Genomic DNA, 24,492 nt, shown 5'->3' with positions numbered 1-24,492 from the left:
TTTTCCGGTCGGATCCACTACGGATCTGGCCGAAAAAGGTTAGATCTACGACTAGATCTGGCCATTAACGACCGCAAAAGTCCAGATCTGACCGTCAGTGACGACCAAAGATATGACTGTCGTTGTCAGTCAACAACGGCCAATTCTAGTGAATTACCGGTCGTTTGTAGGTCGTTGTGACAGATTCCGGCTACCACCGACGGTGGTTGCTGGAATCTGGCAATTATGGGTGGGTGTGGGTATTTTTGTTAATTTTTAAACTTTTTCTGGGGGTATTTAATGAAATTAATAAACTTAAGGAGTCTAAAAGTAATTAAAAAAATATATTAATATTTCCTAAATAATTAAACAAACAAATATTTTAGGAATATGATTGGGAATATAGATAAGAATATTAAACCAAACGCTCCCATGGGTATTTTTCGAATTTTCAGTTCAATAAAATATAGATATATCTTAGTGGAATCAATAAAATATGAGTAATTTTAGTATGATCAAAATTGTTAATTACTATAAAATACATACCTATTTTTAATAATTTCAAATATTAGTAGGGTCAAGTGACTTCACCGAATATACTTTGGTTACCCCCATGTCTAGGTTTGGACCCATTAATCATTTTACCCACCCAAATGCTCTATCTTTTTACTCTCAAATTCAAAAATAAACATGAGACTGTCAAAAACCATTCGTCTTTATGTCATCTTTATCTTATTCAGAGAAAAAATAAATTATGGGTCTAAGAGATGGTTAACAAGAGTATTATTATGTGGTTTCATTGCTTTGCCCTCTATTATATGCCCAAATCTAGAAATTTACAAGTACAGGCATAGGAATTCGTGTAAAGTTTTTTATAGTAAAATTAAAAAATTATACACAAAAGTAATCCGTTTCTCCCTTTAAATTTCGTGGTTTGAACCAAACTCACTTTTTGACTTGGTGCTTAAATGATAAACCTCACTTGATTATTATCCCTCCCTCCCTCCCTCCTTTAATCATCAACACTCATCAGTGTTCAAAAAGTTAACCAGTGTCCTAAATTTTCCTTCTATTTGGACCCTTCTTGCTACTGGAAACAAAACAGCTCTCTGTTATTACCATTATTGTTGTTTTCTGTCTTGTTCATCAAGTGTCCAAAAATCTGCATACGGGCACATGCCATGCTTATGCAGGACGAGCACCACCATTTTGTTCTCATCTACTTTTGAATATTCTTAGTAGTATTATTGTATTGGTTATGACATTGATTTTTTTTTTTCCTTTTTATTATTATTAGAGCATGTGTAGGTTTCCACCAAATTTTAAGATTAAATTATTGGTCCCATAACTTTAACACCTGTTGGATAGTAAATCCTTCTCATTATAACAGTATATAAATTTACTTTTCATTCAGATTAGGGATCCGATTTTTAATTAATACTTTGTAAATTGTACTTGCGCACAGAGAGAAAACACAAAAGGCAATACAATAACAGTGAATCTGGATGTAGGATTTGTATTTAGCATCTGAACCATTTTAAAAATTGTTTTTTAATGTTATTGATCAATTTCTCATTCATTCATCTATCTTGCATCGAGATTAGGGGTTTTATACAAACTCTTACTTAGATTCTAATATAGATCTTATGTACTTCTCATTGGTGCAAATCTCGGCGTCAACAACACCCAGACGAACATTTTTTTCCCATTTTCTCTATATGGTAAGGGTTCATAAAAACTTCTGTTCTGAGCTCGAATTTGTTAGGATAAAAGGTCCTATGATTGGTCAAAAACTTAAGTTTTTAGATATCAAAGAGAAAAAACTCACATTTGGCAATAAATTGAAGCAAAAGACTTTACAGAACTCATGTAATTATATTGATTAAGCACAAAAGATACCACGTAGATATATCCTTATATATCTACGTGTCAATAAATCCATAAAAGAATTATTGATCCCATTCCCATCAAGCCAACAAAGTTCATCAAAAGAGTTCATGGATTTTCGAATCATACAAATTAGAAAGAAAAAAAAAAAGAACTGTAACAAAAGATACAGTCAATCCCATGTGCAAGGCAGCAATATATGGTTTTAAATTTATTTATACAAGAGTATTAATTTGTTGGATTCGGTGGATCAAAAGGAAGATGAATAAGCCAAAAAAGAATTGATGATAAAAGTTGAAATGTGCATCCACCTGAAAAGAATATCTTCTTCAAAAAACATCTTTAATCCAAACAATAGACTTAGATAAATATAAAGACAATCGAGCAGTTTCATAAGCATGAACATTATCAATAATTATACCAACTTTTAGTATGGGGCTCGTTTCACTTTGTAACATATGAATAACTCATAAAAGTATCCAACTCCACCGAAAAATTATAAAAAGCCAAATTCCAAAGTCAAAAGAATACCATCATAATGAACAAGTCAAGATATGTTTACATTTCGATTTAAAGCATCAACTGCAATGGTGGTTTTAACCTAAGATCAAAATAGTATATCATAAATGCCATTTATTGGTGTTAAAATAAATGTAAAAACTTTATAATATATTAGACGGCTTCTCCTACCTAAAACTTTTTGAATAGCTTATGTCTTTATGGTAAATGTGAAAACAAGGACTTGGCTTGAAGACTAGGAAACCTTTCGGCCCCACTTTTGAGGGAAAGCCGGAATATTTGCATTGGATTCGAAAAAGAAAAAGAGGGAAAAAATAAATAAATTTATATTAGTATAGGGGATTTTTGGGGATTTGGTTTATAATTAACAGAGGTAATTCATTTAATTTAATTTAATTAAGCTTTGTTGTTTATGTCGAGACAGCGGCGCAGTTAGGATTTCTAATAAGGTCAACAAAATGTAAGTTGATAAATTTAAAATAAAAATGGTAATAAGCAAAAATATAATATAAAATTTTAATTTTAAAAGTTATGTATACCAAATTATCAATTCTATAGTTGTTCTCGATGATTTTTTATATTTTAAAAAAAATGTTGCAACCAAATATGGGCCATTTTCTTTCTCGATTAATCTAATCAAATGAAGAAAAAAGTATAAGAGAAGAGGAGAGGAGCTGAGGAAAAGAGAAAACGTAAAAAAAAAAAAAAATATGAGGTCTGTTTGTTTTGTTATTTTAGAAATAATGTTTGATACTTTAATAGGGTGAGTATTACGAGGTAAAATTTAAAAATTAACAAGAAAAACCCCCTAGATTTGCTAATATAACTAAACATCCCAATATATAAAGATTTTGTAAAATAACAAAAACATCCTCACCCACCCATAGTGCCAGATTCCAGCCACCACCGCCGGAATCTGGCCAGAAAATGGTGTTACAACATAGACCGGTTAGATCTTGCGGGTAGGGCTTCGATATGGCCTTTTCCCACCGGATCTACTACGGATTTGATCGAAAAAGGCTAGATCTACAGCTAGATCTAGCCGTTGACGGCTGCAAAAGTCCAGATCTGGCCGTCAACGACAGCCAAAGATATAATTGTCGTTGTCGGTTAACGACGACCAATTCCGGTGAATTACTAGCTAGTTTCAGTCGTTTATAGGTCGTTGTGACAGATTCCGGCTACCACCGACGGTGGTTGTAGGAATCTGGCAACTATGAGTAGGTGTGAGTGTCTTTGTTAATTTTTAAATTTTTTCTAGGGGTATTTAATGAAATTAATAAACTCAAGGGATCTAAAAATAATTAAAAAATATACTAATATTTCCTAAATAATTAAACAAACAAATATTTTGGGAATATGGATAGGAATATTAAACCAAACGCTCTCATGGGTATTTTTCGAATTTTCAGTTCAATAAAATATAGATATATCTTAGTAGAATCAATAAAATATGAGTAATTTTAGTATGATCAAAATTGTTAATTACTATAAAATACATACCTATTTTTAATAATTTCAAATATTAGTAGGGTCAAGTGACTTCACCGAATATACTTTGGTTACGCCCCTGTCTAGGTTTGGACCCATTAATCATTTTACCCACCCAAATGCTCTATCTTTTTACTCTCAAATTCAAAAATAAACATGAGATTGTCAAAAACCATTCGTCTTTATGTCATCTTTATCTTATTCAGAGATAAAATAAATTATGGGTCCAAGAGATGATTAACAAGAGTATTATTATGTGGTTTCATTGCTTTGCCCTCTATTATATGCCCAAATCTAGAAATTTACAAGTACAGGCATAGGAATTCGTGTAAAGTTTTTTATAGTAAAATTAAAAAATTATACACAAAAGTAATCCGTTTCTCCCTTTAAATTTCGTGGTTTGAACCAAACTCACTTTTTGACTTGGTGCTTAAATGATAAACCTCACTTGATTATTATCCCTCCCTCCCTCCCTCCTTTAATCATCAACACTCATCAGTGTTCAAAAAGTTAACCAGTGTCCTAAATTTTCCTTCTATTTGGACCCTTCTTGCTACTGGAAACAAAACAGCTCTCTGTTATTACCATTATTGTTGTTTTCTGTCTTGTTCATCAAGTGTCCAAAAATCTGCATACGGGCACATGCCATGCTTATGCAGGACGAGCACCACCATTTTGTTCTCATCTACTTTTGAATATTCTTAGTAGTATTATTGTATTGGTTATGACATTGATTTTTTTTTTTCCTTTTTATTATTATTAGAGCATGTGTAGGTTTCCACCAAATTTTAAGATTAAATTATTGGTCTCATAACTTTAACACCTGTTGGATAGTAAATCCCTGTCATTATAACAGTATATAAATTTACTTTTCATTCAGATTAGGGATCCGATTTTTAATTAATACTTTGTAAATTGTACTTGCGCACAGAGAGAAAACACAAAAAGCAATACAATAACAGTGAATCTGGATGTAGGATTTGTATTTAGCATCTGAACCATTTTAAAAATTGTTTTTTAATGTTATTGATCAATTTCTCATTCATTCATCTATCTTGCATCGAGATTAGGGGTTTTATACAAACTCTTACTTAGATTCTAATATAGATCTTATGTACTTCTCATTGGTGCAAATCTCGGCGTCAACAACACCCAGACGAACATTTTTTTCCCATTTTCTCTATATGGTAAGGGTTCATAAAAACTTCTGTTCTGAGCTCGAATTTGTTAGGATAAAAGGTCCTATGATTGGTCAAAAACTTAAGTTTTTAGATATCAAAGAGAAAAAACTCACATTTGGCAATAAATTGAAGCAAAAGACTTTACAGAACTCATGTAATTATATTGATTAAGCACAAAAGATACCACGTAGATATATCCTTATATATCTACGTGTCAATAAATCCATAAAAGAATTATTGATCCCATTCCCATCAAGCCAACAAAGTTCATCAAAAGAGTTCATGGATTTTCGAATCATACAAATTAGAAAGAAAAAAAAAAAGAACTGTAACAAAAGATACAGTCCATCCCATGTGCAAGGCAGCAATATATGGTTTTAAATTTGTTTATACCAGAGTATTAATATGTTGGATTCGGTGGATCAAAAGGAAGATGAATAAGCCAAAAAAGAATTGATGATAAAAGTTGAAATGTGCATCCACCTGAAAAGAATATCTTCTTCTGTTAATCAAAGGAGGAAAATTAGCACAATATTCTGATTAAGATTCTTCCAATAACATGATCTTTAACTCTTTTATGTCCCACTGCTACAGCTAACTCAAAATCTTATAAGGAATACAGCTCATTTACGTCCCAAATGTCAACATTTTGAGAGGTTAAAGGAATCAAAAAAGAGGTTTCTTTTATTTCAAACCATTAATAAAGTTCAACCATCCATTGATTTCTTGGCCCTCTTATCTGGAAACTGTCGTAAATCTTCAAGAATATTATTGAAATTATAGTTAAACCTCAAGTAAAGAGTGAGAGGGAGAAACAAACTCTCTTATTCTCTTCATTAAGAGGGTGTCTATGTGGTTATTACGATTAAGATTGTTACAATCCGCTTTGCGATCAACGTCCACCCAACAACAACGAACCCAGGTTTACCCAACGACAAGAAATGACTCCAGTTACTCTCAAACCAATTGTACCAATCGGGTAGAACACTCTCTTAAAAACCAATTTATAATGGAAAGGTACCCATTTGATTACTAACCTGCATGGCTCGATTAGGATCCATACAGTTTGGTTTCAACTCAGCTAGCAAAGTTGTTTGTCGAGCTTTGTGAATGAGCCAGCTGAGGTGACATTTATTTATGGCTATGAACCTTCCATCTGCAACGAACATGGTTATGGGCTTAGATTGCCAGACCATTTCCTGTCATGAATGACAAAACAATTCAAAGTTTGTACTATTGCTGATGCAAATGGAACGTACACTCTCTTTAACTTTGAGAGATCATCTGCCCTGTACTGTTCTGTACATGTGAAAACTTCTCTGAAAAACATGGCTGGTTTTTTAGCCCCTACCACACCTTTGAATGATCTTCCTACCATCTAGGGCAATTTCATTGCATCCCCTTGGGTTTTAAAAGTGACATTTACACCCTTATACATGAAAGCCCTGCATGCAAGAAAGCCAACAACTAGCCATTTGTAGCGCTCAGAGATTAGGTTTGCCTGAATTTGCATATTACTAAATCGTAAAGAAGAGTCTCACCAGAAAAGTGACTGATTGATTGATGGATGAATGGGTGGCAGGCTACCATCATGGCAGACTACAATTCAATTTCCTAAACCCACAATCACATGACCAAACCAAGCAATCTGCTCCGTCGGTCTCACGAAATTGTGATTATTTATTATTATAGGGTAGCGTTAAGAATATATGATTAAATAATCAAAATATTATTGATGGTTTTAATGATATTATTATTCATTCAATAATGTTTATTCATTCAATAATGTTATTACATGGTAACGTGATAAACAATTATTTAGAGATTTAGTTTTATTACATGGTAATATAACCTATAATTATGGAGAGATTTAATTAATGTTTATTATTATCCAATAATGTCAACCAAATTTGCAACATGTTTGTCAAACTGTAATCACTGTTGTAATCCAATCTTATATAATTCAAGAATAATACTACACTAACAACTCTCTCTCACAAACTTTTATTTACAACCCTGACGTGTCAGCTTACAATTAATTAGTGAGAACCATGTGAGACCTATTGTGAATTAACCAATTGTAAACTGTTACGTCAGGGTTGCGAGAGAAAGTTTGTGAGAAAGAGTTGTTGGTGTAATATTATTCATAATTCAAATATCAATCTTATTCGATTTATTTTACAACACATTTTTACACGCAGATAATCATATATCAAAATCTATATGAGATTATAAGAAGGGCAAGACCTATCTGTGGGTAGCTCAGATGATTTGGATGAATTGAGGACAGCTTGATAGGCACACGATCTTAAGTTCGATTCTCTGACTAAGCACCTGCAATTTAAGTGGAAGCACGTGGCTGTGGGTTGTTGCTCTAATCTCTCACGAGGATTAATCGAGGTGTGCGTAAATTGACCCGGATAACTTGGTTACAAAAAAAAAAAGACAAAAAAAAAAAGACAACTGATTTTTAGCCTCTATCAAATTGATCAATATCCACCATAAAATCTCTTTAAACCCTGTCAAATTGATCAATTTTTATTTCAAATATTTATTTGTTTGATGAAAATATAGTATTAAAGCTATGAAAAAAGTAATCACACAACGAAATGAATATCAATTTGAAGAATAAAAAGTAAAATTCAAATTTGAGATTGGTAAAAAAAGATATAAACCAAAAACCTAATTAAGTTTAAAATTTGGGATCAACGGTGTAAATAAAAACCCTAATTAAGTTTGAAATTAGGGAAAAGATGCCTAAACAAAACCTCAATTAAGATTACGCATGGCTTAAGGAACAAAATGAAAGTAAAGACCATCATGCCAATTTCTAATGAGCTCCAATTGCTAATGATGAACCCCTGTTAATATTATGGGCCCCCATCTTACTCCATGGGCCCAAAGCAAATGATGGACCTCATTTCTTCTAATAGTAAACAGCTAACCTTAAGATTTTCCTAGTTAATTTTATTTGTCTATATCTCATTTTTTTCGTATAAATTTAATTTTTAAATCACATATTATATTATCAATTTTAGAAGATTATCTGAGGTAGTTTTGATTCATAATCTAAAGATAATTAAAAAAAAAAAAAAATGCAACCCAAAAGTCTTAAATTATATCTATATATATATTTTAGAGAGCCTTTAAAGTTGAAAGACCATAAAAAACTATATTCTATATTATTATTTTTTGAAAAATTCTTACATATAACTAACATCATATTATTTATGAAAAAAAAAATTCGAGATAAAACAATTTTTCTTTGTTAACTAAGGTCTAGATCAACTTACACGTATCTCGACTAATTCTCAAGAAAAATTATCGTACAACAACCTACCGTTGTTACCTCTCAAATAAATCACGAACAAAGAGTAATACCTTTATGCCAGCAGGGAATTGAACTCAATACTATGGGTTAAAGCTAAACACAATTCGCTTAGTTCACCCATCGTGTTGGCTACTCATGGGTGGGTGAAATAAAACAATCTTGACATGTAACGTAATGAAATTTTCTAATTAAAATTTCTATATTGATACTTCTTACATTATTATATGTTAACACGAACACATTATTTGAAGATGGGAACAAAAGGTAACAAATTCTAATAACTTTAAAACCAGTAAATTAGATGCCATTTAATAAAGTGCCAAAATTCATTTGATTTTGATGTAAAAATTCAAACCAAAGTGGTAGGGACTAGCTCATGATATATCTTTGCAAATCTTCCTTAATCATGTTACACTTTGGTCCATGATAAGTGGATGCATACTGCCTACTGGGAAATAGTTTGAAGGGTATTGGGTAAGCATCAGCTTCTATCCGATGTCGTTTTAAAACACATCGCTGAACCCTTCCCAATCCCCAAGAATGGCCAATAGAATTACTAAACAATGTTTTTTACTATCTTTCTCTGATACAACACTAAAACGCGCCGGGTGCGTACTTCTCACAGTCCCTCGCTCATGTGTATATATTTATGTGTAAAAAGTAAAAAACTAATCGGTTTCCTTTTCGCGCTTCTTGCCACGCACTCTAAAGTGGAGCACACTGTTTCCATTATCGGCACCCTCGTCGGCGCACAGTGTACGGATCTCTCTTTGACACATTTTCTTTTCGCTTATCTTCTTTTCAACTTTCATTCTTTTTTGTTCTTTCATTCGTTTTTTTTTGTTTCAGTTTTGTTCGCTCGATTTTCAAAGTTTGCTGCGGCTGTGCTTCAATCGGAAGGTTTAACATAGAAAGTGAACTCGGTTTCACTTTGATTCGGTGATTCGATTAAAGCTAGTGATAGTTAGGGTTTTGCGCTGCATTTGTTTGCTTTTGAAGTTTAAATAAGTCTTTGCCGTTTCGCTTTTACTTTCTTTTTTCCGTTTCTATCAAACGAATTATTTGTTTGCGATTTTCTTTATTTCGAAGTTCTTTTTAAGCATATGTTGTGATTCTGATAGCATTACATTGAACTGTATTTCCAGGTTTTGTTCATTGAGCATCACACTCTACTATTAGGTTTTTATTGTTTATTTATTTGTTATTATATACGGACAAATTACTGTGTTATTATTGTTGTTGCATTAATCTTTAAATTTTACTTTATTATATTGATATTACGGCCATGTTTGCTTGCTTTTTTTTCTCTTTTAAATTTTATGCTACGACATGCTTTGCTCTTATGAATGTGTTTTGAAGCGAGTGAATCTTGAAAGCGTCATGAGTTTAATTAATTTGTGAGAAATGTATAGTTTTTTTTTTTTTCAATGAGAGTAATTTTAAGGAATGGATATTGATGAGGTTGATGTAGGTTTATTATGTAATCCTGTTTGTGATTCAATTTGCTCATCAAAGTAAGATTTCCATCTTTTGTTTAACATAATGGCCTTTGTTTTTATTAACGAAAGTCAATTCATTAATCGTTTAGGTTAGGTTTTTGTTTCCGCCGATCTGTTGTTCTTGTGATTGCTGATATTTTATAAATTTGCTGTTTCATGATTGTGCTGCATTTAGTACTTATTTTACAATGTTATTTGATCAATATCTTCAATGTTTTGGTTGAAGTTTTTGAGCCCTTTTGATTAGCAGTAGTTACTCATGTTTTAAGCTCTAGTTGCAGTTTCAGATTTTGTTTGGCATTTTTTATCTTTTTCAATTTTGGTCACAGGATGGGGGCAGGGAGGAAAACACAAACTTTCATTATGACTGGAAATTCACCTTCTACAAATCCAACCTATACCCGTTCATCTGCTAGAAATCTGGTAAAGAGCCAGCTTGGTGGTGTTATATTTGGTTGCAAGAATAACACCATTAAAGAATGTTTAACTAATCAACTGTTTGGTAAGTCATCTGCAATTTTGAGGCATATATTTAGTAAACATTTTGGCTGTTTTTGGTTGTCTTTTTTTTCTTTCAGGAATTTGTTAGTCATTCAGAAACCAGTGATATCTGTTGATAGGATTGCATAAAAATGGGAAGAATGAATAAAATATTTATAGTTGTTTTTATTTTATTAATTTGATTTCATCTAGATTTTGTTTCCTGTGTTTCATTAATAGAATAATTCTTATTCTGCAAATGTCTTTTTCTACAACTGTTACTTTGCATACACATCTTGAACTCCTTTTTTTTTTTTAAGCAGGATTGTTGCTAAAGATGGGTAAATGGTAGTTTGGTTTAAGAATATATCTCTATATGATATAATTTCTCTTTTTCTTTTCAGTTTCGTTGGGCAGCATTGCAGTGCTGCTTCAGTATCTGTTTGTAGTTTTTTCTCCATGAACTTATTGGATTTTGTATTAACTTTAACAGGCTTACCAGCTCAACACTTTACCTATGTAAAGAACATTGATACTGGCCTACCACTTTTTCTATTCAACTACAGTGATAGAAAACTTTATGGCATCTATGAAGCTGCCAGCCCGGGCAAAATGAACATTGACCCGTATGGGTGGACCACTGATGGTTCTGAGAGAACCTTGTATCCTTCACAGGTATTATAACAAGTTTGCTTATATATTTTCTTGTTGTTTTTAAGTTTAAAAGCTATATATGACACAGATAGTTTATGATGAAGGGAAGGCTATAATGCTGATAAGCCCAATATTATGTTGCTTTCCAAATTAAGGTTCAGATTCGTGTCAAATTGCTATGCCAACCTCTGCTTGAAGAACAGTTTAAACCAGTAATTGAAGACAATTACTACACTAATCATCATTTCTGGTTTGAGCTTGACCATTCTCAGGCAAGCAAGCTGATATCACTTGCATCTTTAGCAGTTTCAACAAGCACTTGCCTACCTTGTCTTCCTTTCAATACGGCAAAGCGAGGAAACATTTTCCAACCTTTTTCGTCAACTGACACGGAAGAGGAAGGCAAGGGGTTCAAGCTGCTTGCTACAGAGACTGACCTTACTAAGTACTTAGGCTGGGTTTCAGATTCTGAAGATTCTGCTTCTGTTGGTGAAATGAAAGGGGCGTGTAAATTGCTTCAGCCATGTCCTTTGGAGGTTGATCAGTCTAAATACTCGAGTAGGAAAATGGATTCTAGAGATGATGTTCCACTAAATGGAGACAACCAGCTATTGGAAGGTCATTTAGATGTGAAGATGGTGGAACAAGATGAGAAAGATATTATACTCATGAAACTGAAAGAATTGGCTTTTAACCGTGGACGTCAAGATGTTCTTTTAACTGATTATGTAGCTGAACCTGCCATTACCAGTGATATGTGCATGGGAAACAGGGGTTCTATTTGTGAGAAGATGAGCTCTGATGAGAAGAATGAAGAGAATAGTTGTTCATCTTCTTATTGTCAGTCCATCATAACTAAGGTAGTTGAGGATATTTGTCCTTTACTTTATTTCATTTAAGATTCAAAAGAGTTTCTTGCTTTGGCCTTAGTAAAGTTGCTTTATGCTCTATGTAGTTGATTCAAGGGGTGGAAGAGCTTAAAGAAATTCAAACTGAACAAAATCTAAAGATGAGATATTTGGAGCAGAAGCTGGTAATGCTTTGCCCTTCCTCTGATGTTGAACTCTGCTATTTCCAATAGCTGATTTTATCTGCCCTTGGAAAATTAATAAGCAAACAATGTGCAGATTGATATATTTTAGTCGCCGTTGGAGGCTGAATTCTTTTTTGATTAATTATTTATATATATATATTCTATGGACTAAGGACTAATGTTAAATTGAATGAATTTACAATGGAAGTAGAAGTAGAATTATAGCCATTGGTGCTCTAGAAGGTTGAATAGGAAAAGCATTGGCAACGATTGTTCGAGCAGTTGATGGTTTTTCCCTCTCCTTAGTATTAACACCAAGAACTCGGAGATTTAAAGGAAAATATAATTTAGCGCGTTTAGCAGCCTTAGTTAGTGGGTGAAGTACCTATAATACAGAGGTAAGAGTCACTAGTGTCTTGAAATAATCAAATTCATATTGTATTGCACTAATGATAAATTGAAGAGACTACTGTTCCTTCGTTTGAAGGTCAATGCATTAATTCCCCCTCCCCTGTCCCCTGTCCCCTGGATATTAATGGTTATGATGTTTATGGAAGATGGTGCATTTGTGTATTTCATTTGGCCACTTGATGTAATACCTTTGACCCGGACTCTTCCAGGTTGATGCAGAAGCTGAGATCCAGCAGTTGAAAAATCATTGTATAATGGTGCAATCTGTGTCTAATCCTCCCATCGAACTAAGTGATGAAAAGGCCATAGAGTCCTTAGACGAGCTGCATGTTAATCCTACAGAGTCAATATATCTATTGGGTGGATATGATGGAGAATCATGGTTATCAACATTGGATTTATATGTTCCCTCGCGAGGTGTGATTAAATCTTTTCAGCCAATGAACTCTGTTCGTTCATATGCTTCAGTTGCATTGTTGAATGGTGAGGTTTATGTCCTTGGTGGTGGGGATGGACGCACGTGGTACAATACAGGTATTAGCTCTTAATAATTTCTTTAAAGTATTATTGCCTTTTCAATCTACTTATCTCTAATATTTCATAATATATGTCAGTTGAATCGTACAACCCAGCTAATGATGAATGGACCCCGTGCCCTTCCTTGAATAAGGCAAAGGGTGGCTTAGGTGGAGTTACTTTTGATAACAAAATATATGCAATTGGTGGTGGGAATAGTGTTGATTGCTTTTCAGATGTTGAAATGTTTGATTTGAAGCTTGAACGATGGATCGGTATGCTGTCACTGCGACAAAAGGTACACTTATCACCTGCACTTGAATCAGTTTGAGGAATGCAGTTTTATTGGTTTAGTATTTAATAAAGGATCGAAAATTAAGTTTACCTGTGAGAGCTTAAACTAATATTTATGCATAAATTGAAAAATATTGAGGCTGGGCTTTGCTTTGTTTGAACTCGGACAAATGGAAATTTCAGAATGTATGAAATATTACAGCGTTTATTAAACTCAAAACAGATATTCCTCATATACGGACCATAATATAATTAAATGAGATATCTAGTGAGAATTCACTATGATTTATGATACAAGAACTTTCTAGATTCACTCAATATGATTTTTTATAATTGAGAAATTCAATTTGGTAGAACTAACGGAAAAATGTGAACCAGAAAGACAATAAAAAATTGCGTATTTCAATTTAAATCTTCTATCTATTACATTTGATTCCTGGATTTTGGTGCAATGATTGAGGAAAGGTTTACTGATGATGTTGAATTCATTGCTTATTTGACATCATGGCAATTAAGTTTCATGAAAATAAAGGTATTTTTTTTCATCATGGACACCATGTCACTTCTGTCATCAAGTTGGGCATCTATCATATGTTATCAGTCATTCAATACAAGGTTTAAGGATACTTTATATCATGAGACATATGTCAGTTACATGTATTTACTGGATGTGTGATGTGTGATGTGGCATGCCACCTTATAAAGCATGCATGATGTATAAGTTGACTAAGACTTGGTCCATGAATGCCCTTCATTTGTTCTCCAGCGATTTTCTCTTGCTGCTGCAGAAATTGATGGTGTGCTTTATGCTACTGGCGGATTTGATGGGAAGGATTATCTGAAGTAAGACACAATGTAATTAATTTTTTCTATCATTGTTTGTTTAAGAGTTGCCTGACATTTTTGTATGTATCAGTTCTGCAGAAAAATTTGACTACAGAATGCGTTATTGGGAACAAATTGCAAGCATGAACTCAAAGAGAGCCTGCCACTCAGTGGCTGTTTTGAATGGAAAATTGTAAGTTTTTTATTCCTCTTGTTTTCTTGTTTTGGAGTTTATTGGTACTTGTTGATGGTGATGGCCCAGCTCGGCTGTCGTATAAAAAATAATACATTTTGATTTAACATTGTACATTTTTAACTCACTTTTCATAATCATGTTCGTCATGTATTGTGAAAGACAGCATGCGTAGTCCCCAGAGATACATATCATCCTTCTCAAGTTTCAGACTAACACGATGAATTTGTGTTGTAGATATGCTCTGGGTGGTTATGATGGCAGTACAATGGTTTCAAGTGTCGAAATTTATGATTCGCGTATGGATTCATGGATTAAGGCGGATCCAATGAAGCATGCAAGGGGATATTCTGCTGCTGCTGTTCTGAAAGAGTCTATATATGTCATTGCAGGAGTGGCAGCTGGTGACAGGGTCTTGGACACGGTATCTTATCTTTTGCCATACTTGTTTTTTTATGCAGTTGTTAGATAGATGCTCCAATCTTATCTTATCTGTATTTGCTGATTATGTGATAACAGGTTGAATGTTTTAAAGAGGGACGGGGCTGGGAAGTAGTTGATATAATTGGGAAAAGGAGTTTCATGTCAGCTTTTACCGTGTAGTCACTAAGGAGAATAATGTCTTTTTCTCTCATTACTCATTTTGAAGCTGATGGGTTAAGAGGCTTTTCTCAATCACATCTTTTTTGTTATGAGAGCAACTTGAAGATAGGAATGTACAAAGTTGTAGAAACAGATAAGTCTCTCGTTAAATGAAATAGATAATGTTTTGGTGTTATATCTAATAATCTCCACCTTTGGTTAATCCTGGGTTATATGACTTATGCAATGTCCGTATCACCCCTAAAAATTCTTTCAAATTTTTTTGAAGCAGACAACCAAAATTCTAAAACATTACATAAAAACATCTCAAAATTTAAATCAACTGAAAACGTTTTAATATTTTTGCTTCTTTAATTTTTTTTATAATTTTATTATCATTTAAAAAAACAAATGTATAAGGTTTTTCTTTTGATTTTTTGAAAATTTTGTATTTAAGTGTAATATTGTCAGTTAGTGGTCAAAATTTAATTGTAAGGCAAAAAAATAAAAAAAATAAAAAATAATGGAAGGGGTAATATTGTAATTTCAAATGCTAAGGGGGTAATAGTGGAAAGTAGGGAAATAGAAGGATTGTTATTATTATAATATTAGTCATCTTTCTCTTTTTTATTAATATTAGATCTGGTAATTAATTGTTTAAGAAAAGTTTAATCCACTAACTAAAGTAATAATCGTTCTTCATATTATATTGTTTTTATTAATGAATATTAATGTTCTACTTTATTGATAATTTGAATTGTTTAGTTAAGTGCATTATTATTACGGTAACTAATCTGATATATTTCTAAGAAATACGCTTTTTCTTTATCAATAATTTAGGCAACATTTTTTTGAACATTTATAAGAATTAATTTTATAATATTCAAAATATTTTGAAGATTAATATACCCAAAGACCAAAGTGCTATTCAAAAATCTTAAGATACAAGTGAAAGAAAACTCTTGCTAGTTTTATTGCCTTCCTCTACTATGAATTAATTTGCATTTTGTTAATTGAAAAAGAGCAGAGACTTATTGTTATTTCATAAAGTAATTTCAAATTCTAGTTTATCCCTCTTAATTTTTTCTAGTCTTCTACTATCATTATTGTTTGGCAATCAAAACTTCTTTTCGTAGGTCTATTTTTGTAATTTTGCATGGAATCAGGGCAAAACAAGGGGCATGTCTTTGATAAGAAATTTCATGGTCATTCTCCAACATGGGAATGAAATTAGCGTGAAATTTTAAAGTTAATTCTTGGAAAAACTAATTGATCTCTCTAAAACACAGTGCTTGTATCCTTTTATAAAACATTGTTTATTTTATTTTTGTACTTTGTAAGGAAAATAAAACGACAAATGCCTTTTTCAATGATAAAAAATATAATATTACGAATTGTAAGTGTAGTATTATTATTCTTTACATAATTTTTAGAATATCTAAAATGATATTTGCATACTAATCTCAAACTTAGCATCTGTGTTTCAAATTCTAGAATCCCAGGAAGCTATTGGTATTTGGTGAATGTAATTTATCTCATAAGTATTGAAATTATCAGGATATTTCCATGACTCTTTCAGGAAGCTATTGGTATTTTCTTTGTTGAGTAGTTTTCTTTGAACAACATGTAAAGAAGAGAAAAAGAAAAAAAAAAATCCAAGAAATTATTTCCAACAACAAAAATTATCTGATTTAGAATTACTTTCCTTAGTTTAATTAGCAACCATGAAATTTAAAAAACCAATGGTTGCATGGCATGTCATACAAGGTGAGGAAATGGACGAAGAGAGTTGTTGAGCAGGGGATTAGTCAACGAAAGTGGGTTGGATTACCAAAATACACCTGTAACGTTATTATTTTTTGGACGGCATTATTTGTGCATATTTTTAAAATATTGCAGGGATGTTGGGTGATTAAATTATTAAAACATAAAATTAGCTCGTTAAAGTAATATAATAATAGAGGCCAAAGACTTAGAATTTTAACCACCACTAGATAGTCTGATGATAAAAGAGTAAAAGGGTCCAACATGAGTTTCTGAGTTTGAATCCTCTTAAACACTAATAGGTGTGGCCACTAAAAGAATTTACTTGATCGTTCACTTTAAGACTCTAGGAGATTAGTTGACGGGTGCGTGCAAGTAGATCAGACACCCTTGATCACTAAAAAAAAAAAAAAAAAAAAAAAAAAAGGACTTGGAATTTTGATCCACTCACTTTAACTACACATTTATTTGACTTCTTTATATAATATATATATCTTAATCATTTTTATTAATCACAACCAAAATATTTTAAAAAAATATAATCAAATAAATGAAAGAGAAGTGGCATAAATTAAAAAAAAAAAAAACAAAAAACAAAAAACAAAATGACTATATGTATGTATGTATATATGTTCTCTTAACAAAATGAATTGGGCCAAACATGTTCTCAATTAAAGAAAATAAAACAAATTTTTGACATCGAAGCGGCTGAAAAAGGGCAAGAATCGCATGAACTAACCGTGTGCGGTGGTCGGCGAATGGAGGTGTTAGACGGACGGGAGTGGAAGGGGGTTTTGATGACGAAGTGATAAGGAGTATTTTGGTGGTGGTGGTGGTGGGAGGGCTTAACGGCGCTATTTGTTTTTTCGATTGATTTCGTCACTGGAAATCGTCCTTGTCACCAGCAATCGACTACGGCGGCTCTTCCTCTCCAAAAGCCCCAATATTTCTGATCTTATTTGCTCACCAATAGTCGGTGATTAAAGCTTCCCCACCTTAGGGTTTTTTTCGAGTTTTGATTGATTAACTGAGTTTGATTCCTTCGATTATTTGTATTTGTTGGGTTGAAAGACGATTGAGGAAGGTTTATTTGAAGTGTTTATGGTTTGTTTGTTGATTTTTTGGTTGCCGACACTCCCCAACACTGGTGGTAATTGTCAACAATGAAAGTCGTTTACTCTTAAATCAAATATGAAAGATTGAAGCATGAGATATATAACATTAAATATAAAATTAGTAATTTTACAAGATAAGTATCAAAATATTACATTTACAACCTCTTCTCATAAACTTTCTCTCACAACCTTGACGTGGCAGCCCACAATTAATCTATTCACAATAGCTCCCATCTAATAAATTGTGATTGATCAATTGTGAAGTATCACTTTAGGATTGTAAAAGAATATTTGTGAGAAGAAGTTATAGGTATAGTAATACTCACTTGGGAGACCTATTATTAGTTATTCAACAAATTCACTGTGTGAACACAAGCTTAAGGCATGAAAGAAAAAGAGCTGACAATTTCTACTAAAGTACGAATTAATGCAGAGAGATTCAAAGAAAAAGAAATAGTTGATAATTGTCGCGAAATTTCCTTGAACCTTCCTGCAGGAAGCTATTGGCATTTTTTTACTTGTAGTTTTCTTTGAAGACCACGTGAAGAGGATAAAAAAAATAAACCTCTGATGTCACTTGAACTGACCATTGGTGTCGTTTTATGTTATAGTTGTTCTATTTGTCGTCCTTTATTGGACTAAAAAAACCACATTTTTTAATAATTTTTATAGTTACATATTTATCTCTATATTAAATTATTAAACTTACTTTTAATTCGTTATTCTTTACTAATGCTTTTAACACCCCATTTTTATATCATAAAGTCTTAACTCTTTTACGCTTATTCAATAAAGTTAAAAGCATTAGTAATTAACATGGTGATAAAATTAGAGAAACTAACTTAAAATTAACAATTTATTGCTATTTAATAGCAATCCCATCCCCAAGATTCTTACTGTGTGAACACATGGTTGTCAAAGTCAAATAATGGAGAGAGACTAAGAAAAAGAAATCATTTAATAATTGTAATGAAATTGCCACCTACTTTCTCTGCAATTGACTTTCAAGAGTGAGTAAAGAAGAGATAAAAATAGGAGAAATCATTCATAACAGCAGCAAAGTTTTATGGTTTTTCCATCGCTTCAACAACCTCATTGATCTTTACGTACTTTTTCTGGAGCAATTCAGATCTGCCTCCATTCGTCATTTCGGTAACATACTATGACTTTTTATATCTATTATTTTTTTTTTTCAGATTTTATTTAAATTTTTGTATAATTTTATGAAAGTACTAATGCTTTCATGTTTCAATTTTCAGCTTCCTGTAGCTCTGACTGTTAAATCTTAACTTCCAAAACTAATTAAAAGGTAAGTACCTCTATTGTTCCCAGATTTGTTTTAATTTCAATTTCAATTTTTTGTTTTCTCTCCTATCAAGTACTTATTCATGTGTCTTAAATGTAACTTAATGTATATCCTACTCTTTTGAAATATTACTAGTATATATGTTTATCAGTATTATTCTAGAAATATAAATTTAATTTGACTTTGACGAATAATTTTACAGTTCATATCTGGTTTAACATACTTTCTCAGGAGCAATTACATCTCTCTACAAATCATTCAGATCTGGATCCATTTGTTAGTTTTGTGACATATATACTTGGACCTTTTATATGTTCTATTTTTCTTTGATTTTATTTTAATTTTATAATTTTATGAAAAATTAGAATCTATGTTTCAAAAAAGCTGAACATGTAGTCAAATTTGGTTGAAGATTTACAGATATTTATAGTGTCTCAAAGTTGTTTCCAGTGACGGGTGTGTCAGATCTAAACTTCCAAGGCTAATTAGTAAGTGGTGCCTCTATTGTTTGGCAGATTTTTTTTTTTTTTTTTTTTTAATTTTTGTTTTCTCTCTTTATAAACTACTTATTCACATGTCTTTTAATTTTTAGATGGTAAAAATGTGATATCATGTTTTTAATTTATAGTTAAAAAGCAATAATACAATAATCAGAATATTTTTCATTGTTTCCTCTAGTTTCAAGATTTATTTATCACATATTTGCTTATATATTATTTTAATTATATATTTAGAATTACTAGGAATGTTAATGAATTATTTAATAATTATATATTAAATCGTAATTTTTTATTTCTCAATTACTTCAATTTATTTTCTAATGAAGTGTTTTTTGATTGATGAAGAATGTCATTATATTTTGTCTAATTAAACAGAACTGAAAAGCATTTCGTCAGTTGTTGTCGATGGCTGGTTCTTCATCTTCTAGCTACAATCCTTCTTCGTCTTCCAGCAACAATCATTCTTCGTCCTCCACCAACAATCCTTCAGAGGAGTATGACGTTTTTCTTAGTTTCAGAGGCAAGGACACCCGCAACAATTTCGTGAGCCATCTCTATGCGGCTTTGTGTCGTAAACAGATTAATACTTTCATTGATGACCAAATTGTCAGAGGAGATGAAATTTCATCAGTTCTTTTGAATACCATTAAAGCATCAAAGATTTCAGTCATCATTTTCTCAAAAGATTATGCATTTTCTAGATGGTGCCTCCAAGAACTTGAACAAATCCTTTACTTCAAGAAAATAAAGGAGCAGATTGTTATACCAATTTTCTATCACGTAGATCCATCGGATGTGAGGAATCAAACAGGAATTTTTGGAGATGGATTAGCTGAGCTTGAAAAACGTAACAAGGTGAAGTTAGAGACGCTGCAGAGATGGAAGACTGCTTTGAATGAAGCAGCTAATCTAGGTGGCCATACTATAAATTATCAAAAGTAAGTTTTAATTTCATAATATTTTGCTTTTTGTAATTCTTTTAGTGTATTAAACACTTCCGAATGCTTGAATTGAATGAAAGCTATATAAACATAATTTCTAACTAATTAAAGTTTGTTTTGTTGTTTATATTAGGCCTGAATCTAAACTTCTAGAAGAAACTGCCGACGATATTTTGGAGAAACTATATAAATTTTCTCCAAGTGATTATGGGGACTTGGTTGGAGTAGAGTTTCCCATAAAAAAAATAGAGTCTTTGTTGCACAAGGGATCAAATGGTGTTTCCAAAATAGGAATTTGGGGCATAGGTGGTGCTGGCAAGACAACTATTGCCCGTGTTGTATTCAACAAAATTTTGAATCGTTTTGAAGGATCATATTTTGCTGAAAATGTTAGGGAAGAGTCGGAGAAAAGTGGGAGATTAACTCACTTGCAAGAAAAACTTCTTTCCAAAATATTAAAGGACAAAGATCCCAATTTAGGACTCACCTTCACAAGAGACAGACTTAAAAAAAAGAAGGTTCTCATTGTTTTTGATGATGTAACATCTTTACAACAGATAGAAAATTTGATTGGAAATCTTAATTTGTTGAACTCAAAAAGTCAAATTATCATAACAACAAGGGATAAACAAGTGTTGAGAACTTGTGGAGTAGATGATGCTTATATATACAAGGTTGAGGGACTAAGTGAGATGCCAGCTCATCGACTTTTTAATCAATATGCCTTTAAACAACGCTTTCCTACTAAAGATTATATTGAGCTATCAAACCTAGTAGTAGAATATTCCCAAGGCATTCCGTTGGCTCTTAAAGTGTTGGGTTCCTATTTGTGTTCCAGGGAAAAAGAATTTTGGGAAAGTGCAATAAAAAACCTAGAAAAATGTCCTCTTTTGGATATTCAAAAGGTATTAAGAGTTAGTTATGATGGACTTGAGAAAGAGGAGAAGGTTTTATTTTTAGATATTGCATGTTTCTTTAAAGGGGACCATATAGATTCAGTGATAGAAACTCTAAATGCTTGTGACATTTCTGCAAAGCAAGGAATACAAGTTCTTATTGATAAGTGTCTTGTGTTTGTGACATACAAAAATGAAATAACAATGCATGATTTGCTTCAAGAAATGGGTAGGGAAATTGCTCAAGATGATACTTGCAAAAACAAACGACTATGGCATCATACGGATATCATCAAAGCATTTAAAAAAAAAAAGGTAAGGGTTAGCTATACTTATTTATAAATAGATAGATAACTTTGAGAGTGAGTTTAAAATTTTGACACAAATTTTAATTAATGTCTGGTTTAAGGATATCTAATGAGAGATTATGGTATTTATTATTACTATTATTATTTTCTTTCTAATAAAGTCTTCCTCGTACCAGAGACTTGCCAAAAAAGAAAAATGTTTTATATTATCAATTATATTTTTATTTTCCTTAAAACTCAAGCTTCTATATTTACATTTTTTCTTTTTGTAAATTGTTTATTGTTATACAATTAATTATTTCCTTTCATGTATTTTCTCAGTCTCCTAGTTTAGATTTTATTAAAATAATAAGTCTTCGATTCAAAGAAAGCATAAATACATCAAAAAATATATATATACACGTTCTATATTTGTAGACATGGTCTTATTTTTCAAGCATAATTATTGTTATTGTTATCCTATTTATTTTATTCTCTACTGCTGAAATCCGTAATCTTTATTTGTTTTAGTTAGCTCAATGTTTCTATTCACTAGAGTATTTGTTTGTAATTGATTCATAATTTATTTATAATAAACAAATTAATTAATTTTGTATCTTAATTTACTTATGAAGCTTAATTAATTTGATTAGGCTAACAATAATGGTTAGTAAACTTTAGCTCATTTAATTAGTTTAATTTAATGGGAGTCTTTTACCATTAAAAAAATTAATTTAAGCTTTGTGTCTTGCATGCTAACTGATCATCTCTTTTGGCTGTTAGGGAATTGAAGCAGTGCGAAGCATAAACTTGGATATATCTAAAATAAGCAATGCAGGCTTAAATTTTCATGTTTTGTCAAAGATGGATGACTTAAGCTTCTTCAGAGTATACTACTCAGGCTTAAATTCTTCAGGTTGTTATGAAAATAAGTTGCATGGTTTTGAAGAAGTTGAATCCTTTCCCAGTGACGTAACATTCTTCAGTTGGGTCAATTACCCATTTAAATCAGTGCCACTAGGTTTTCCTCCAGAGTGCCTTGTTAGACTTGATATGCCAAACAACAAAGTTAAGCATTGGAACGGTGTACAGGTATGTAATATGGTATTTATCTTTTGAAAATTATAAATATACAAGGCACTAACTTGAGTTGGTCATGATTTGTTTGCTTTCTGATAGGAACTTGTAAATTTGAAATATGTTAATCTCAGTGACTCCCAACACATGACTGAGATTCCAAATCTCTCAAGAGCCTCAAATCTTAAGGAATTGATTTTACGAGAATGTTCAAGTTTGTTAAAGATAGCTCCCTCATCTATTCAAAATCTCAATGAGCTTGTCAAGCTGGATCTAACGGGTTGCATAAGGCTTATTAGTTTGCCAGATGGCATTCAATCTAAGTTTATTAATCTCAGTTGCTGCTGTAATCTGGAGATAGCTCCAAAGTTCTCATGTAAGGTGGAAATATTATATTTAAGGGAAACTGCCATAAAAGAAACACCCTCATTCGAACATCCATCTAGACTAGTTGAGTTGGATCTTGACCGATGTCAATCGCTTGAGAGTCTCTCAAGTAGCTTCTGTAAGTTGAAATTTCTTGAAAGCCTTAATCTTTGCGACTGCTCCAAATTGGAAAGATTACCTGATGACTTCGGAGATTTAGAAGCTTTGGAGATTCTCAAAACTTACCATACAGTCCTAAAAGAAATACCATCATCCATTTTACACTTGCCAAAGTTACGCACCTTAGACCTATATCAACCTGGTGATAATCAGACACCCCTTAATTGGGTATTGAATTCTTCATCAGGTTCATTCTCTTTGGAAGTACTGTTTTTGGAAAACTGCCGAATCACCAAATTACCTAACAATCTTGGACAATTATCCTTTCTGGGAGAGTTATATCTAAGTGGAAATAATTTTGAAAGCATACCAGAAAACATCAAAGGACTTTCTAACTTGTACTACCTAGACATAAGCAATTGCCAGAGACTTCAACTTTTGCCAGAGCTTCCAAAGGGTGTAAATGTGGATGCATCTAACTGCTCATCCTTGCAATCAATATCAGATCCATCATATCTATTGTTACCTCATCGGGTATCACGGACAACAACTTTTGCCAATTGTTTTAAATTGGATTTACCTAAAATTCTTCATGAGGTATCTCTTTTAATGCCTTCTCATTTTTCTTGATGTTAGTTGTTTTTTAAAAGCAATAAAAAATAAAATCTGAAGCTAAAACTATGTTATGATGTGATGATTTTCATTTTCATTGGTACAGGAATCTTGTCGAGAATTTTGTGCTAGTATCTGTTTCTCTGGAAATGAAATTCCTAAATGGTTTACCTTTCAAAATACGGGGTCTTATATAACTCTTGATCGGCCACTAGATTGGCATAATATAAACTTTCTAGGTTTTCTTACATCTATTGTTGTTTTTCCAAAAAAGTTCCTTATTCATCCTAATTACAAAGGTACCTGTTACTGCTTGGTCAATAGGAAAGATGGTAAGGAGCAAATTTATAGAACAAACATTAAATCTAATGTTTGTAGCTTCAATGAACGTAATTCACGTTCAAATCATGTATTATCAAGCTTTCATTCTATAACGAAAATGGTGTTTGAGAAGTGCAAGAACGAATATCGTAAAATTTCTTATGAGATGAAGTCATTAAATTGTAAAATGCTCATCAAATTTGATGCCGGAAATAAAGAGGTGAAAAAGTGTGGGATTCATTTCTTGTACCTTGGAGATTATGGAGAACCATCAGAAACATCCACAAGTGTTAACAATGCTAAAAAGAAAGG

The 24,492-nt window shown here is 32.1% G+C and overlaps 2 protein-coding genes across 10 annotated transcripts in view; both read left to right on the top strand.

The window, feature by feature from the left end:
• The first annotated feature begins 9,010 nt into the window (after window positions 1-9,010).
• The window catches only part of LOC116143425 (kelch-like protein 8), a 19,127-nt gene continuing 3,645 nt past the window's right edge, over window positions 9,011-24,492 (top strand). Inside the window, exons 1-12 of one of the 9 annotated variants that reach the window (XM_031428890.1) lie at window positions 9,011-9,144; window positions 9,238-9,288; window positions 10,217-10,389; window positions 10,861-11,042; window positions 11,177-11,881; window positions 11,977-12,054; window positions 12,675-12,999; window positions 13,080-13,279; window positions 14,042-14,118; window positions 14,192-14,293; window positions 14,531-14,717; window positions 14,813-15,071. In XM_031428890.1, coding sequence (XP_031284750.1) covers window positions 10,218-10,389; window positions 10,861-11,042; window positions 11,177-11,881; window positions 11,977-12,054; window positions 12,675-12,999; window positions 13,080-13,279; window positions 14,042-14,118; window positions 14,192-14,293; window positions 14,531-14,717; window positions 14,813-14,896 — 2,112 coding nt within the window. In that variant the 5' untranslated portion in view covers window positions 9,011-9,144; window positions 9,238-9,288; window position 10,217 and the 3' untranslated portion in view covers window positions 14,897-15,071. Of the gene's footprint in view, window positions 9,352-9,592; window positions 10,390-10,860; window positions 11,043-11,176; window positions 11,882-11,976; window positions 12,055-12,674; window positions 13,000-13,079; window positions 13,280-14,041; window positions 14,119-14,191; window positions 14,294-14,530; window positions 14,718-14,812; window positions 15,072-24,492 lie in introns of those variants that run through there. The other 8 variants (XM_031428888.1, XM_031428889.1, XM_031428887.1 and 5 more) reach the window with 8 other exon arrangements.
• LOC116143428 (TMV resistance protein N-like) lies at window positions 19,910-21,770 on the top strand. The gene is made up of 2 exons (XM_031428896.1): window positions 19,910-20,498; window positions 20,635-21,770. Exons 1-2 carry the CDS (start codon window positions 19,966-19,968, stop codon window positions 21,737-21,739), a joined length of 1,638 nt encoding a protein of 545 aa, XP_031284756.1. The 5' UTR covers window positions 19,910-19,965; the 3' UTR covers window positions 21,740-21,770.

This window comes from Pistacia vera, unplaced genomic scaffold (genome assembly GCF_008641045.1).
Source record: "Pistacia vera cultivar Batoury unplaced genomic scaffold, PisVer_v2 Contig430, whole genome shotgun sequence".
In the NCBI taxonomy this organism is placed as follows: Eukaryota; Viridiplantae; Streptophyta; class Magnoliopsida; order Sapindales; family Anacardiaceae; genus Pistacia; species Pistacia vera.
Note: the sequence above shows the minus strand (reverse complement) of the source record. Positions and strands in the feature narration are given on the sequence as shown.

Coding starts and splice junctions, on each gene's coding strand:
- LOC116143428 (XM_031428896.1), top strand. CDS start 19,966: ATGGCTGGTTCTTCATCTTCTAGCTACAATCCTTCTTCGTCTTCCAGC. Junction 20,499..20,634: donor CATACTATAAATTATCAAAA/GTAAGTTTTAAT, acceptor TGTTTATATTAG/GCCTGAATCTAAACTTCTAG.